The sequence below is a fragment of the Xyrauchen texanus genome, chromosome 31 (assembly GCF_025860055.1).
Source record: "Xyrauchen texanus isolate HMW12.3.18 chromosome 31, RBS_HiC_50CHRs, whole genome shotgun sequence".
NCBI lineage: Eukaryota > Metazoa > Chordata > Actinopteri > Cypriniformes > Catostomidae > Xyrauchen > Xyrauchen texanus.
Genome location: NC_068306.1, coordinates 2,959,968 through 2,978,460, shown reverse-complemented (window position 1 = coordinate 2,978,460; position 18,493 = coordinate 2,959,968). Strand labels below are relative to the sequence as shown.

The 18,493-nt window shown below is 35.3% G+C and overlaps 1 protein-coding gene across 1 annotated transcript; it reads right to left on the bottom strand.

The window, feature by feature from the left end:
* Positions 1-2,364: 2,364 nt before the first annotated feature.
* On the bottom strand, positions 2,365-10,331 carry LOC127625523 (zinc finger protein 239-like). Its single transcript, XM_052100840.1, has 3 exons — positions 10,215-10,331; positions 5,055-5,238; positions 2,365-3,815 (listed from the first exon to the last, which is right to left on the bottom strand). Exons 1-3 carry the CDS (start codon positions 10,329-10,331, stop codon positions 3,052-3,054), a joined length of 1,065 nt encoding a protein of 354 aa, XP_051956800.1. The 3' UTR covers positions 2,365-3,051.
* Positions 10,332-18,493: the final 8,162 nt, after the last annotated feature.

Below are 18,493 nucleotides of genomic sequence, written 5' to 3'. Positions count from 1 at the left end.
TCGTGGGTACTTTTCGTAGTCTCTGCAGATCATAAGAACCTAGAGAATATTCATAGCACCAAATGCCTAAACTCTAGACAGGCTTGCTGTGCACTATTTTTCCCGCATTTCAACTTAATTTTGTCTTATCGCCCGGGCTCTAAAAACATCAATCCCGACTCCCTAACTTGATGTTTTTAGGTCGAGACCTCCACCGCCCCACCGGATACCATTCTACCTGGAACTCGCATGGTGGGCATGGAATACTGGGAGGTGTAGGCTAAAGTCTGTGTGGCGTTACACAGTCGTTTTAAGAGTAGTGGACTGGTTCTCAAAGGCAGATCATATTATGAGCTTGTCAGTTTGTTCTGTATGTTTTGTAATTTCCTCTCCCTCATGTCTCGCATGCGCAGTCGGAATGCTTGATCACTGTTTCCATAGGAAAACTGTTCCCAGGGGAACGCTGATCATGCTACTGATTAGCATGCCAAGCAACACCTGTTCTCCCTTAATTCACTCCCTTCTTAAGCCTGTCATGTTCTCAGTGTCTTTGCTAGATTGTTATTTGATATCAGGTACTAAACTCATTCTCTCTGCCTATTTGGTCTTGTCTTGTATATCTGTTGGTTGCCATCCAGTATTGCTGCATGTCAGCTGGCCTTCCATGGAGGACACCTCATCTCTGCCCGCATGTCTGGAGTTAAGTTTGCTCATCTCTGCTGGGCGTTGTTTTGCATCAATGGAGGATTCTATGAATCTGTTCCTGACTTCCACTATACACACATTCATCCTACGAACACTTTTCATAGATTGCCCCTTGCGCATCTACAACAAGCAAGCCATTGGAGATCCCTTCCTGCTTCTGCAGCCGGTGTCTGGATTCTTTACATTCCTCAACCCAGTGACTGCTCATTATTACTGTTAATAAATCCTTTGAACTGTTACTCTGCTCTTGGGTCTGTTTGACTCATTATCATTTGTTGTTACAGTCTGCTCAACAATCTTCTTTATTTTAGATAAATTATATACACTCACCTAAAGGATTATTAGGAACACCTGTTCAATTTCTCATTAATGCAATTATCTAATCAACCAATCACATGGCAGTTGCTTCAATGCATTTAGGGGTGTGGTCCTGGTCAAGACAATCTCCTGAACTCCAAACTGAATGTCAGAATGGGAAAGAAAGGTGATTTAAGCAATTTTGAGCGTGGCATGGTTGTTGGTGCCAGACGGGGCGGTCTGAGTATTTCACAATCTGCTCAGTTACTGGGATTTTCACGCACAACCATTTCTAGGGTTTACAAAGAATGGTGTGAAAAGGAAAAACATCCAGTATGCGGCAGTCCTGTGGGCGAAAATGCCTTGTTGATGCTAAAGGTCAGAGGAGAATGGGCCGACTGATTCAAGCTGATAGAAGAGCAACTTTGCCTGAAATAACCACTCCTTACAACTGAGGTATGCAGCAAAGCATTTGTGAAGCCACAACACGCACAACCTTGAGGCGGATCGGCAACAACAGCAGAAGACCCCACCGGGTACCACTCATCTCCACTACAAACAGGAAAAAGAGGCTACAATTTGCAAGAGCTCACCAAAATTGGACAGTTGAAGACTGGAAAAATGTTGCCTGGTCTGATGAGTCTCGATTTCTGTTGAGACATTCAAATGGTAGAGTCAGAATTTGGTGTAAACAGAATGAGAACATGGATCCATCATGCCTTGTTACCACTGTGCAGGCTGGTGGTGGTGGTGTAATGGTGTGGGGGATGTTCTCTTGGCACACATTAGGCCCCTTAGTGCCAATTGGGCATCGTTTAAATGCCACGGCCTACCTGAGCATTGTTTCTGACCATGTCCATCCTTTTATGGCCACCATGTACCCATCCTCTGATGGCTACTTCCAGCAGGATAATGCACCATGTCACAAAGCTCGAATCATTTCAAATTGGTTTCTTGAACATGACAATGAGTTCACTGTACTAAAATGGCCCCCACAGTCACCAGATCTCAACCCAATAGAGCATCTTTGGGATGTGGTGGAACGGGAGCTTCGTGCCCTGGATGTGCATCCCACAAATCTCCATCAACTGCAAGATGCTATCCTATCAATATGGGCCAACATTTCTAAAGAATGCTTTCAGCACCTTGTTGAATCAATGCAACGTAGAATTAAGGCAGTTCTGAATGCGAAAGGGGGTCAAACACAGTATTAGTATGGTGTTCCTAATAATCCTTTAGGTGAGTGTATACTGTGTGCAATCCGATCCAGAATGTGGAAAACCAAAGTATCTTTTCAAGACATGAAGTCAAAATGTTTATGCAACGCACAAAAATGACACCGTAAATTAAAAACATAAAACAAGGATTCAATAATGATTGGGATGAAATAAACTTTATTAAACATGGAAATAATATGTTTAAACATGCAATATAACAAATACAAGTAGTCATGGTCACTTTTGCTGGGAAAATCCAAAGGATGTGACATTTATTTGCAAGAGCCTTGCCTGTCATGTTAACTTAGAGATGGAAAGAACCCTTCATTAATGTAACATAACTTGGTTATAGAGAAAATATATACATTTTATTATTATAAAACAGTGCATCGATATATATGCCAACCTTCACCACAACAGGTGATTTTAGCAAATGACTCTTCTTAGATGCTGCGGTTCTTTTGGAAGAAATTCCATCTTTGGGATTATCTTAAATTTCAAATATTTACTTGAAGCATTGTACCTGAAGGAGGACTTCTCTCTGTGATTATTTTGGGCAACACATTTTCATATGAGAAAATACATGACTTGCTGTGCTGAAACTCCCACAAGAGGAGCACTTTTATGGTTTCTCTCCAGTATGAATTTTCTCGTGTGTTTTCAGGTTTTGTGACTGAGTGAAACTCTTTTCACAGTGTGAGCACTTGTAAGGTTTCTCTCCAGTATGAATTCTCTCGTGTGTTTTCAGGTTTTGTGACTGAGTGAAACTCTTTTCACAGTGTGAGCGCTTGTAAGGTTTCTCTCCAGTATGAATTCTTTGATGTTTGTTCAAGTTGCCGGCTGCTTTAAAGATCTACCCACAATCAAAGCACATATGAGCCGCCACACCAGCATGTATTCTCTGGTGCTGTTTAAAATATGACCGGTAAGCAAAACTCTTTCCACAAAAAGAACACTTGTAAGAATTCTTATTTGTGTGAGTTTTAATGTGTGTTTTTAGGTGCGCTGCCACAACAAATGTTTTACCGCACTGATCACATTCAAATGGTCTTTCTCCGGTGTGACGGAGGAGATGAATCTTGAGATCTTGTGCATGTGTAAAACTTTTCCCACACTGATGGCACAAGTAAGGCTTCTCTCCAGTATGAATTCTCATGTGGACATTAAGATCTCTTTTACATGTGAAACTCTTTCCACACTGATGGCATGTGTAAGGTTTCTCTCCAGTATGAACTCTCATGTGAGTATCAAGATATCTTTTACATGTGAAAAAATTTCCACACTGATGGCACGTGTAAGGTTTCTCTCCAGTATGAACTCTCATGTGAGTATCAAGATATCTTTTACATGCAAAACCCTTCCCACACTGATGGCACATGTAAGGTCTCTCTCCAGCATGAACTTGCATGTGCATATTAAAAGAGTATTTACGTGTGAAACTCTTTCCACACTGAGAGCAGGTGAAAGACTTCTTGGTTGCTTTTTTTCGAGGATTTTCTGGAGAGAAATTGTTTTTAGTGTTTGAGCCACTCAAAGATTTTTCTCCATTTATAAAATTAAGCTGTTCATCCTCCACTTCATTCAGCTCTTCACACTCCTCTCTCACTCCCATCAGCTCTGCAGTGAACACAATAAATTGAAAAAAATATATAAAAAATTCAAAAGGATTGTACAATCAATATTATACATGATTGATTGTTACTGATGTAGTACTTAAGTTGGTGCAATATTGTTTATTGTCTGTTGTTTTGCTTTGTTCTTGTTTTTATCATATTAATAGTTTTTAAATTATATATATTTTAAGATATGGGTTGTGTTGCTGCTGTAATATCTGAATTGGGGGGTCAATAAAGTTATCAATCAATCAACTTCCAAAAGCTGTTTGGTTCATTAAATGAAGCTTAACATTGTCTTTGTGTTTGTTCTTGAGTTGTCACAGTATGCAATAGACTGGCATGTCTTAAGGTAAGCAGTGCTGATTTAGGGCCATATAGCACGACTGCGAGTGTGATATTGCTTATATACAACAGTTCAATGAATAAGTAAATTTAATAACATTAGGAAAAACTGAGTACGGTCATAAAAAAAAAACTGCATTTGTTCATTGAACTACTTGCTTACACGATGGATCAGAATCTGCCATTGTTGGTTCAAAACAAATGATGCGTCCAAGCCTCCGTTAGTAATTAAAAAAATTTCACTTCAGAAATAGTATCACATTGCACAGGAGTCCATCATTATAAAAACCGCAATGTCCTTCGCCACTTTAAACAGCATGCATCGTGTAATTAATCAGTCTGTTGTGTCTCTTAGCTGTGATGAGCCATAATTCTTAAGTTGTTCGTTTAAAGCTATTTCCTAGCTTTAGTAGTGTAGTAGTAATACACGCGATCAAGAAGAGCTGTTATATGTGGATGATGTGGATTCACTTCACGTCACAAAACTGGCTCATATGACACACAAAAATTATCTTTTGCCAGCACCAGCTGGCTAACATATGTAATGTCAAAAAAAAAGACAAACAGTAGCTCTTAACACATCGGCACGAACACAAGCGGATTGATACACACAGTGAAGAATCCAAGTGCTGATGGTCGAAGATTTGAGGATCGGAACTAACTGTTCAACATATACATCTCATCATATCGCCAAGCCCTAGTCACAGAATGAAAGTCATACATGTTTAGAATAACGAGTGTCAGTATATGAACCTTTTTAAAAGACAACGGAGCACTAAAACTAAAATAAAAACAGCAGGGAACATTTTAGTTTGACTTGGGAATGATAAAAATGTCTCAAACTCGGACAAAAAGTGGCTTGTCATAAAAATGTAACACATTAAAGAAAGAAACATACCTGCAGGAATAAAATCATCATCATCACTCTGTTGTGGTTTCATCATCATCTTCATCACTCGTTGTTCTTCTGTTGCGTTTTCTTCTATTATCTCCTCCTGCTTCACTTCAATCTTCACTGGTATCTGCAGCATCTGCTGTTCTCCAGCATGAATCACATCCACCTGCTCTCTCATGATGAACATCTGAACACACAAACATCATCATTATATTGGACTGACATTCATCAAACTCTAAAATACTATTATATGATTATACACAAGAACAGATCTGTTCTTTCAGAAACGCTATAAATATAAATGTGTGTTTGTTTTTCTCTTCCTGACTGCAGGAATATTATAACAGATTAAATATAAACGGGAGAGAAATACTAGTTTTTTGGTGAACATTCCATTACATTTTTCAGGCCATTTTGTCAACTATAAACTGGTGAACATTGACATGAATGAGTCACATTACATAAACTGGCCTTTTACATTCAGTATGAGCTGTGATGTTATGTCCAAAGACGTATTGGGTCTGTTGTTTCTTTTTCTTTTCTTTCTTCCCGTTTCTCTCCCTCTCTGTTCCATAAGCAGGAAGTAATGGCTGCCACCTGACTCCAATGATTGGTAACCTGATGTGATTGGAGGAGGAGAGGAAGCTGTGTGGATTTAAGCAGCATGATTCCATAGACCTGGGTGTGTGTGTGTGGAGGCTGCATCGTGTGGTTCCAAATCTCAACCCCGAAGTTCTATTGAAATGTTCTTCTTAATTATCTTTGGTTGATTGATCCTCTTCAGTGTCATCTTGTTAAACACTCTTGTGGTAATTGGTGCCTACGACAAGAGTTTCTTGTTATGTTGTAAGTTATTATTTACTAATATTTATCTGTGTTAAAGTCTTTATTCTTAGTATTACTATGTCAAGTCTTTGGAGAAAGGATTGGTAGAGAGGTGGGTGTTTCTTCTTTATTGTATCTTGTTTTCTCCTGGTTAAGTTAGTTAGGGAGTTAGAGTATTTATTGTACTTTTTTTTTTTTTTTTTTTTGTGTGTAGCCTAGTTAGTTTCCCCCTTAATAGTTAGAGGGTTTATGTTTGTTATTTTTCTATTACCCCCTCTTGAAGCCTTAATCCTCCACCACTCATAAGAATAAAACCCCCTTGTTTTGCTCTTGAGTTTGTCTTGGGTTATTCTTGTTAAAGTATTGGGGTTGGGAGCTGAACTTTGCTGCCTCCACACATCACATCATCTATTTTCTTTGATTTTATTCTGTTACACGTTCCTTCAACCCTAGACTAAATAGGGACGTAACATGTGAACAAACCATCCACAAGATAAAATAAATGCTCCTAGTTTAAAACAGTATCTCAGTTTCTTTTTTTTAGAACCTTGAAAAAAAAAAATCTCTTCAAAGCACAACAACAATACTGGTTCTCCGTCAAAACACACTGAATACTATTATTCAACCAATGAAATCATTTAAATCACATGTGATGAATGTACGGAATTAGTCCGGACTGAGAAGGTTAATGAGTTCGAGACACGCATCCGAACACTAGAGGAGGTCAGTGAGAAAGAGAAGCTGGTAGATATGGTTTCAGATGCGGTAAGTATAGCCAGCAACACACACTTTGGTTCCAAATCTAGAGCCCCGCAGCAGCACATTTGGGTGATGTCTCTTCAACATACTCGCTCAGCAAAGTGACACTACTCTCACATTCCTGTTAGGGTTTCCAATCTATTCTCTCCACTCTGTGAGGCACCCACTGAGAATGATATTGAAAGAGCCTTAATAATTGGTGATTCTATTGTAAGGAACGTGGTAATAGAGACTCCAGCCACCATTGTTAAATGCATTTCTGGGGCTTGAGCATCTGACATCAGATCAAATTTATAAGCTGGCTAATGTTAAATGTAGATTTTCTAAAATTGTTATTCATGTCAGGCATTACATTTTAAATGCAGTTATATTTAATGAGTTATAGCTTTATTAATGTTCAAATAATACAGAAGCAGATCATGTTAATAACTATAAACTCAGAAACTGGCATTTCTCTGTGTGTGTTCAGTGCCTCTTCTACGAGTTGCGCGAATGTCCCGATCTAATGGGGAGATATTGAAACTGCACCCGGCTGAGAGATACTCTGCCTCAGTCATCCCTCGAGCACTTAATGCAGCTAGATTCGAATGCGACTTATTTAATCATAATATATGTCACTGTGCATTTCTTATCATGAAGAAAATTGGCAATATGCAGCTTTATTAATATGAGAGCACTTAGCACATTAGTTTGGAAATTGTTTAATAATTTTATTGTATGCTTGTTAATTTATTTATTTTTTAGTACTTGTAAAAGTTGCAAAAGTTGAAGCAAATCAAGTGTTCAAAAATACATTGTACAGTTTTGTTATAATTCAAAAATAATATATTTAACTTAGTGTTGCTCAATGGCATATTTTTGTTCTTAGTTCTGTTAATGTTTAGTTAAATTTGTTAATAAAAGTGTGTTGTTCAGTAATCTGTTTTTGTGTTTTGCTTTGGTACTGAAAATGGTATTGAGTACCGTGAAATTTCACTGGTATTGGTACAGACTACTGAAATTTTGGTACCGTGACAACACTACCTACAGTATATGTTCATTATTAATAATCATAGGACATTACTTCAAAAGCTCACACAGCTGATGTTATTTTTCATTTAGTAGTTCATTTAACATGTAAACTAACATGCTTTAGTTATATAAAATGTTATAGTTACATGCTATTTTTTATCATGTTTATAATTCTGTTTATTATAATTCTGTTAGCTTTCTTATTTTTTCTATTTATTTAATTTTCAAAAGGGAGACTTATATACACATATTTCAATAAAATAAATGGTTTCAAGTTTCAATTATAATAAAGTGTTTGCTCAAAAATAAATAAATAACCCTTCCGTTTTCACTGATAATACTAATTGTGTAATACCTTATACCTTGAAACTGTGATATTTTCTGAGACGGTTATCATACCGTGAAAATCTCATAGCGTTGCAACCCTACTGCACAGCCTAGCTCGCACTATCGAAGGGCTCATAAGCAAACGCTGTTAAGATATTCCACATACAATGTCTGCCCTTGTCAGACAGCTCATAATAAAACGCGGTTTATCTTTCAACAATCGGTATTGCACAACAATGTCTCTCTCATAGCGGAGCTTCATGCAACATAATTCATCCCCTGGCAAAGATATCGCACAAGCAACGTTCAACCTCGTCAGAGGATTCACAATCAAACGCCATCCACATCGTTTATCAATCGCCCTTGTCAAAGGAGATGGGGCTCAGGCAACTACGCACACACGTGGATCAATAAAGGAGAGTTTGACAGCAGTTCACAAGAAGGCTGGGTATGGAGTTTGATTTTCCTTTTTCCTCCAAACAATAGAGTATCAAAAAACTGTCTTGTCGTTCGGTACCAAATTTCGATACCTAAGGGGTTAATCTCGTCAATGTCAGCGATAAGCATGTAGCACGCTAGATGTGCCCAAATCTAAAAGTGCCGATGATTGGCTGTGTTAAGGCATCAAGGAAAAACGCTAGTTTATGCCGGTTATGTCCGGAGACGCGGCTCACACGTGAGGCTGTAGTGTGTATGCATTTCAAACCTCATATTTGTGAAAGATGTGGAAAAGATAAAAAGTGTGGCTACATTTCACCAGACTCGATATCAACAGTGTGCGATGCAGTATTTGCGACAAGATAATTGCTGCCAAGACCGGCAATAAGACAAATCTGATGAAGCACTTGACAGTGCACAGAATAAACTTAAGAGCAGAAAGTTGCTCCGCCTTTGACTGCAAGAAGACCGACCCAGTGCAGTTATCCTCTCAGCGTCCTCCAGTCACAGAGCTTAGTAACATTTTACTAATATATATATATATATATAAAATAAAAAATATTCAGATAATTACAATGCATTACATTTTTGTAGCAGAAGAGTTAATCATTGATAAGACAATACAAAAAGCGGCTTTAGAATACAAGGTATTGTTTACTATCATATTATTGATCATAAGTCAATCATTGGCACACAGTTCACAGCAATCCATTTCACAAGTGAATTTGTCAATCTGTTTGAGATTTATTATGAGGGCTTGTTTAACCCTCTGGGGTCTGAGGGTGTTTTGGGCCCTGGAGAAGTTTTGACATGCCTTGACATTTGTGCTTTTATCAGCTGCTTAAAAACACATTAATGGCTAAAGTCTGACAACACTGTATTCAGCACAAACTGGGCTACAATAATATGTGAACAACATGTATGTACAGGTTTGTATTTTTGAGAAAATACACCTCACATGCCGAATAGCCGCTTAAAAGTACGTTTTTCTCTCTCTCGTGAATGTAAACGGGTGTAAATGTCAACATCATACTGAATGTCGGACTGATTGATGCCCGTCACGCAAAATTACTCACTGGCTGACGGTTGATGCACAAATCAAATTCATGGCTCTGATGCGGACATACAGAACAGTCAGTAGGTCTGATCCAGCACACCTAAAATCATTTCTGCAGAGCCTTGTTGTACCAACACAAAGAACCAACTAACACAACTAACACAATTAAGCAACGCACGTATAACTGATGCAACAGACCCCTCTAAACTGATTTAAAAACATTGCTCAACTCGTGCATGTGACCAACTAACAAAACCAGCTAAAACACCAAATATATTCAAAAACAACATGCACAGAAAAATAAACATCAAAATAAATTAAGAAACGCCAATAATAATGTTGTGGAATAATGAATGCTTCTCGACAACTTCTCTGGTGATGTAATGTGGAATAATGAAGGCCTCTTTTAAACTTCTTATGTTGGGGGTAGCTGCAACCGTTTCCTGTTCCAAAGATGTTCTAAGGAATGTGTTTTTGTCTCTGTTCTCACGTTTCACACTATCTCGAATATATGTCACCCCCATATAAGGTAAAGAACTATTTCATTGGTGGGGGTCCAGTGGAATGTGTTTTTCTGGACCATATAGGCCTAACAGAATGTTGAACAAATAAACTTTGATGGATTTGATAGCATTGGGTGTCCGTGTCAGTTCTTTTTCCCCTCAGCTGAGCCGTATCGAGAAAATAAATTAGATACATTGAATGACAAAATTATCTAACAAATGTAAAACACACTGAACACTTACAGAACTGAGCGTCCAAACTGTCAACTCTTCTTCTTCTTGTGTTTTCTGTCGGTTAATCAAACAACTTCCGGCGAATTTCCGCCTCCTGCTGGACTGGAGTGAATAAAACTCCGACATCTCATTAAAGTTCCGCCCACATCCTGTGTCAGAATATTCCCTCGCTGCAGCCTGTAGGCACGATGACGTAGCTGGATGGTCCAATACGTACTGGATAGTTAATTTTACAACATTTTAAATCACAAGTATATTTTTTATTTCAGTGTCTGCAGGACATGTACGTGTCCTTTCCTTCCATCTCCAACATAACCTGGCGGGAAGTCTTTAAAAAAGTCCCCGCAACAAAGCGTAACAGCGTTTTTTTTTTTTTTTTTATTTTTTTAAAATTAAGATTCAAACAAACAAAGTCAATGTACAGTCAAAACTACAATAATATATATATATATATAGAGAGAGAGAGAGAGAGAGAGAGAGAGAGAGAAAAAAACAGCCAGGGGGGAAGGCAGTTTTAATTGAACAAAATTTAACAGTTTTAATTTAACAAAGCGTAACAGCGTACAGTACGTATTGGACCATCCAGCTACGTCATCGTGCTACAGGCTGCAGCGAGTACCTCTTGGAGAAATACTGGAAACTTAACAACTCCTTTCTGTCTTACAGTGTAGTAGAAGATGAAGTTAATAAGATAATTAAAAAAAAATTGGAATAAAGCAAGAGAGGAGAATAGTTACAGCAGCAACTGGGAATTTACAAAATATGAAATTGGCATATATCTTAGGAAATTTAGTACTGATTTGACAAAAAAAAAAAAAAAAAAACTGATGAAAATTCCGTAATATGCAAAATCACCAATCTTTTATCTAAAAATATGGATGATTTACTTGATTGTGAAAAAGCAGATCTGATTGAATTACAGTGCAAATTAGACAACATATATAAACATAAAGCTGAAGGGGCATTTATTAGGTCGCGCAGAAAATGGATTGAAGAGGGTGAACAAAACTCTGCGTATTGTTTCAGATTGGAAAGCCAGCAAGCTAAAAATAACCAAATTCAAAAACTAATGATTAACGGTAATATTAGTGATGACCCTAAAGATATCGCAAAGTTCTGTGCCCAATTTTACAGTGATTTGTATACTTCTAAATTGTCCCAACAACATATGAATGATTTCTTTCAATCATTACCTAAAATAAACCAGTTAAGTGATTTAGATAAACACTTTTGTGACGCCTCTATTACATTGAAGGAGATAGAGGAAGCTATTAACTGTTTAAAAGCCAACAAATCTCCCGGAACAGACGGTCTTAGCTCAGAATTTTACAAGCTATTTAATCATAGTATAGCGCCATTCTTATTAAAGGTGTATGAGGAAAGTATAGAAAAAGCATTACTTCCAGCCACATGTCAAGGATTAATAACTCTTATACCAAAATTAAATAAAGATCCCCTCCTAATAGACAACTGGCGTCCAATTACACTATTAAATAATGATTATAAAATAATAGCTGCAGTCCTAGCAAAAAGATTAAAATATGTTTTGAACTCTATAATTGACGAAACACAGTCAGGATTTATGCAGAAAAGACACATTTCTAACAATATACGGTTAATACTAGATATGATAGACTATTCAGAATTAATTGACAATGATGGCTTCATTTTCTGTTTAGATTATTACAAAGCCTTCGACACATTGGAACACAAATGTTTATTTCAGGCTCTTCGAAAAATTGGCTTTGGCGACTCCTTTTGCAAGATGGTCCAAATGCTTTCCATAAACGGAAACAGCTCAATTAAGCTAAGTAGATTATTTTTAGAAGGAGGAGTTAGACAAGGATGTCCAGTTTCCCCTTACCTATTTTTAATTGCAACCCAATTCCTTAGAGTACATATCAATGGTAGCTCTTTAAAGGGTTGGTAACACTAAAATTAAAATGAGTCAATTAGCGGATGATACAGCTTTATTCTTGAATGATTCTTCACAAGTTCCAGTGGCTTTGGGTATTCTTAAATCCTTTTCTGAAGCCTCTGGATTAAATCTAAATTTTAATAAAAGTGAACTGCTACCCATTAAAAATTGCTCTCTAACCTCAATTGAGAATATTACTGTTAAAAATAGGGTAACATATTTAGGTATACAAATTACTAAAGATGTATGTAGGTGTTCAGCAAACTTCAAAACTATTATTACCAAGACTCAAAGAAGATTCAATTGCTGGTTACAAAGGGATCTAGTGAACACTGCTCACTAAGGCAGAGGGTCTGTCTCGTTTGTCCTATGCAGCTCAGTCTCTTTTTGTGGATAAGCCCACTTCTAAATTAATTAATGAGGTTTTAACAAAATTCTTATGGAAAAATAAGTCTCATTATATGAGAAAATCAGTCATATTAAACTCTTATAATAATGGTGGTCTGAATTTTATTGATTTTGACTCCCTCAACAATACATTCAAAATGAATTGGCTGAATCAGTACCTAGCCAAGCCATCTTCTACTTGTTTTTTCACAACTTGGTGGCATTAATTTTCTCTTAATGTGTAATTATGATATATCCAAACTCCCTCTCAAACTCTTCAACTTTCATCGTCAGGTTCTCTTAGCATGGGCTCTAATTTATAAACATAACTTTTCTCCACAGAGATGTTTTATTTGGAACATTAAGAACATCTTATTCAAGAATAAGTCTCTATTTTATGATAATTGGTTCAATAATGGGTTCTTTTTAGAGGAGCATTTGTTTAATAAGCAAGGTCTTTTATTCAGATATTCAGAATTTCTTTCTGAATACCAAATACCAGTAACCCCAAAAGTAATGGGTGCTATTCCCTCTGGTTTATGCTTTTTAAAAACTGTAATTACTTCACCCCAGTATCTACTGCATCCTTTCCTAAACCTTGTGCTACTTCTGTTGGTCAAATCTGTTTTTCAGAGTCGAAAGCTAAAAACTATAAAATAAGATCTTTATTTCTTAAGGATTTGATTTCTGTTCCACCTGTTATTTCCTTTTGGAATAATTTGTTTGGTAACCTTAATTGGAAAAAAATCTGGTCTTTACAGCAGAAATTCATTCTCACAAATAAAGTGAAAGAAATGTCCTTTAAGTTGATACACAGGTTCTATCCTGTTAAGACATTTATACAAAGATTTCAATCTGACATTGAGCTAACGTGCTCTTTTTGTGTGAATTCTGATGAAACAGTGGTTCATTTATTTTGGTCGTGTCATTACACTCAGAAGCTTTTGAATGATATTGATGTTTTTATCAAGTGTAAGATTTTGCCAGGCTTCTCAATACATATGAGAAACATTATATTTGGGTATTTTGATTCAGACCCCACAAACGAAAATGTCTGTTTTGTTATTAATTTAATTATTTTCCTAAGCAAATTCTACATTCACAAATGCAAATTTTTAAACTGTAAACCTATCTTCTCTGTCTTCTTAAAAGAAATAGAAAATTATCTAAATTTGATTTCAGTATCTACTAATAAGAAAGCCATAAGGACTGTTAGAATCTGCCTTTGATCTCTTCATGTCAACATTTTTGTGTGATGTAATGGCCCTACCTCTTCTTCTATTGTTATATACTTTATTATTATTATCTTTTTTATTTATTTATTTATTTTTGTCTCCTTTATTGTTTTGGTTGATAGTATGTGATGTACGTATGCTTTTTCTTTTGTATGTTACCTTTTCTGCAATTAAAAAAAAAAAAAAAAAAAAAACCTCTTGGAGAAATTCAAATACTGTATTAGTAACAAAATAAAAGAAATACACTACAATATTCTACATACCATTTATCCTTCTAAATCTTTAATATCAAGATTTTCTGATATTGATGATATGTGCTGTTTTTGTAATAATGAGAAAGAGATTCTGACTCACTTATTTTTTGACTGTAAAGTCGTGAACCAGTTTTGGACTGATTTGGCAGATTTTATATTTAATTTGATGAATATTAATTATTGCTTTACTTTAAAGGATGTTACCTTGTATTATGAAAATAAAAGAAATAAGGATCTGGAATTTATTGTTAACCTTTTTATTTTATTAGCAAAATTTCACATACATAAACAAAAATTCCTTAATTCATCTCCTATGTTAAACTTGTTTTGTTCTGATATTGATTTTTACATTTCTTCAATAAGACTGTTAAAAAACAAAAATCTGTGAAATATTTAAAATGCTATGATACACTCTTCAATACCCCTGGTGTTTTGTAATATCCTTATTTGTTCAAATTGAATGTGAGCTATGCTTTTTTTATTTATTTATTTTTAATTATATATATATATATATATATATATATATATATATATATATATATATATATATATAGCTATATATATATATATATATATATATATATATATATATATATATATATATATATATATATATATATTTTGTCTTGATTGTTTATGTAAGGAATAATTGACGACGGGCCGTTGAATTATTAGAAAAATAATGCACACCCGGGGTGGTAATGCGGTCACAACGCGAAGCGGAGTTAATCATGAACAAGGTTTACTTTTAACATATTCTGAATGTCTCAATAAGAAATACGCTATTATTTTAGATGCAATCCCTGGTAGCGTTGTATCACTATTACAAAATCCTGGATTTTATCCTATAAATGTTGATCGTCAACATTTTTGTTTTTGTAGTGATGCAATATTTATTGGGGATATTAATATATTAATAGATAAATAGGATACAGTAACAAATATATTAGAAATACTTTAAAAACAAACGATGTGCCCTGTTCAACTGGGTTTTGGCCTACTAAATTTGAAAATATTAACTGTAAAAGAGTATGGTCTATAACAAATACGTTTTTTATTAATAATAAAATTAGAGAGGTATCATATAAAATTGTACACAGAATTTACCCTGTCAAAGAGTTACTTCATGAACGTTTTCATTTGAATATTGAAAACGTGAATTTTGTGGTAATGCCAAAGAATCTGTAATGCATCTTTTTTTTGATTGTATATATTCAAAAATGTTTTGGTTGGATGTTTCAAATTTCGTTTCTAGGTTGTTTGAAACATGTTTACAAATTAATATGATGTAGTATTTCTTTTTTGTGCAGGAAAATGTTGATTCCAAAAGTACGATGTGCATCCTTATACAACTGTTTATTTTACTAGGAATATATCACATTAATGGACTAAAGCTAAGCCAAGCTTTGAACACTTTATAAAATAGATTAAACAGTATGGTAATACATTAGATCAAATTAAGAACAAAAAAGCAAGAAAGACCTATGAAGCTTTGTGTTACTACAAATTATTGTAATTTTACTCCTGGCATAACCTATAATTTATTTTTATTTTTTTTTTATTATGTTTGTTAGTTTCTATTAGTTGAGAACTGTATATTCATGTACAAATCTTTGTATTTTTTTTTTTGTTGAAATAAAAATATAAAAAATAAAAACCTCTTGGAGAAATCATCTCGTGTGATTCACTCCAGTCCAGTAGATGGCAGAAACGCACCGCGAGTTGTTTTTCCGACCAGCATAAAACACGAGATGAAACAAGAGCTGCAGACAGTTTGAGCGCGCAGGTACGTGTTGTTTAATGTGTTTTTACATCATTTTATGTATTTATGTGGCGTGCACATCAAGAAATATGTTGGTATGATCCAAGTTCCGCAGCCTACTTTCCAAAATGTTACCGGTTAAAACTAGTGGTGCATCGGAAAGGAAATTTGAGGCCAAAATCCATCTCTTATTGTTTATAATTTTTTTAAAAGTGCCCTTTGCCACACATTTGCAAGTTATATGCTGCAGTAATATATTTATTCCCCACACAGTAAAATTACGGTTACTCTTTATAAAAAAAAGCTCTATATGTTAACATTATTTAACAAAATTACTTTAGTTAAAATAAACTGATGAACTTAATGTTTGTTACAACATATGCTATTACATTTTAAAAATCAACAGTTGTATTAGTTAACATTAATACACTATGAACTAGCAATTAACAATTGCATTTTTATTAACTTATTATAAAATTTTTATAAACATTATGATTAATAAAGGCTGTAATAAAAATATAATATATTGTTCATTGTTAGTTCATGATACATAATGCATCAATGTTAAAGAAATTAAACTTTTTGTTTATAAAGAATTACCAAAATTACATTAATTGTGATTTGCTAACTTTCATTTGTGTTGAAAACAGTTAGGAATAGTTCTGTTGTCAATATCAAAAGGCAACCAGTAAAAACCATGAGAGCATAACACACAGTAGAGATATGTTCAAAAATAAAGATATATCAATTACAAGCTGTAAAACTGCTCCAGTGAGTAGTTTTACTTTGGGGTTTTGCTATAACACAAATCACCAATTATTAAGCAAATGCAAAATATGATAATAATATAAATGGTAAATCATTCAGGCACTACTTATGTATAGTGCAAGTCATGGTTTAACATGATTAAACTAAGTGTTAAGGGTCAGTGTTTAAACATAGATTTTGTATGAACTGTAAGATTAATGACCAATGTCTTTTGAAGTCCATCCTGGATTAACTGCAGAAGTTCACATAGATGCATAGTCCTTGTTAGCTGGCTGATGAAGGGTATTATTGGCAATTCATTGATAGTCTATGTATTCCATTATAAGAGTGTTGTCTATCATTAGACCGAGGTGATGCAGGCAGAGATCAGTGAGGTGCATCGCTGTTCAACCTGGCTGGTAATTTCGGTCTATCCTAAGTCCAAGTTTCACTGAATTCCAAGGGGAAAAAAACTTTAAGTTTAATTCAGTAAAGATTCACTGCAAAAAAAAGAGGTTTTTGTCTTGTTTTCCTCATTCTCTAAAAGCAAGTCTTTTAAGTTGCTATTAGACTTATATGTTGCTTCTCAGGTAAATGTATCTTGTTTTAAGTAAGCTGTTTTTAGATATTTTAAAATATTTAAATATTGTTTTCAACATTCTCCAATAAAAGTTTTTTCATCTGCAGTATAACTACTAATGTAAATGTATGTTGTTTTAAAGGAGTTTTAGATATTATTTTTGGAAAACAAGCCAAAAAAGACTGATCAAATCTTTGTTGCTGTGTTTAATGGGCTAAGACTCTCTCACCTTTATTTTCACCTCGATCCATCTTTAACTCACAAAAACAAACTCTATCTTCTTAATAGAGCTGCGCATCTCTGATTTACTTCACAATAACGTGACACATTGCCTACAGTATATTATGATTAATACGTTGCAATCCGTCACGTTATTAATCTAGCTACAGCCAGAGGATGCCTCAGTCAGGTGCGGTTTCAATCTCTTCCCCCTTCACGTGATTCATAGACTTGGTGTTGACCGTACAGAGAAATTTATTTTTCGTAGTTTGTTTATAATGCACTTTCTTATTATTTGAACATAGTAAAGGATGCATTAAAGATATAATGCCAGATTGTTTACTTTTTAGATGCTCTGACATGCAGGTTTTGCTTAAGTGCTTAAGTTTTGCTTTCCTTATTTTGCAATTTTCCATTACAATTCCGTTATATTTTGTGATTACATCACCTGAAGCTGTTTGGAAAGTTTAGAGTGCATCTGGACATGTGTTTTCTTCCTCTTCTCAGTTAGGCGCTAGCTGCTGTTCTCCTCTCTCCCGTCATCATTAGAGTTTCATGTGATCTCATGTTACGTTATATGAGATCAAATGACTATTTAACAACAACATATTTTGTCTACAATTTTATTTTCGACATTGTCAATAACATCATCTAATCTTTTCAACCCTATTTGTAACTCTGATAAGTGCAGTCTCTGTACTGTGATGGGGCCTAAATCCTGACTGAAATTGTTTATATATATCATTTCTCTGTAGAAATTATCATACAGTGCATCCAGATAGTATTCACAGCGCTTCACTTTTTGAAGCTGGAGCAGGTTTTCATCAAGGATGTCTCTGTACATTGCTGCATTCATCTTTCCCTCGATCCTGACTAGTCTCCGAGTTCCTGCTGCTGAAAAACATCCCCACAGCATGATGCTGCAACCACCATGCTTCACTGTAGGGATGTTATTGGCCAAGTGATGAGCGGTACCTGGTTTCCTCCAGACATGAACCTTGCTATTCAGGCCAAAGAGTTCAATCTTTGTTTCATCAGACCAGAGAATTTTGTTTCTCATGTTCTGAGAGTCCTTCAGGTGCCTTTTGGCAAACTCCAGGCAGGCTGTCATGTGCCTTTTACTGAGGAGTGGCTTCCGTCTGGCCGCTCTACCATACAGGCCTGATTGGTGGAGTGCTGCAGAGAT

What these genes read in the sequence shown, in the direction of transcription:
- LOC127625523 (XM_052100840.1), bottom strand. Translation starts at nt 10,331, where the DNA reads ATGTCGGAGTTTTATTCACTCCAGTCCAGCAGGAGGCGGAAATTCGCC. An exon ending in CAGTTTGGACGCTCAGTTCT is followed by an intron (nt 5,239 to 10,214) that starts GTAAGTGTTCAG and finishes TTGTGTGTTCAG; the next exon opens with ATGTTCATCATGAGAGAGCA. An exon ending in TGATGATTTTATTCCTGCAG is followed by an intron (nt 3,816 to 5,054) that starts GTATGTTTCTTT and finishes TGTTCACTGCAG; the next exon opens with AGCTGATGGGAGTGAGAGAG.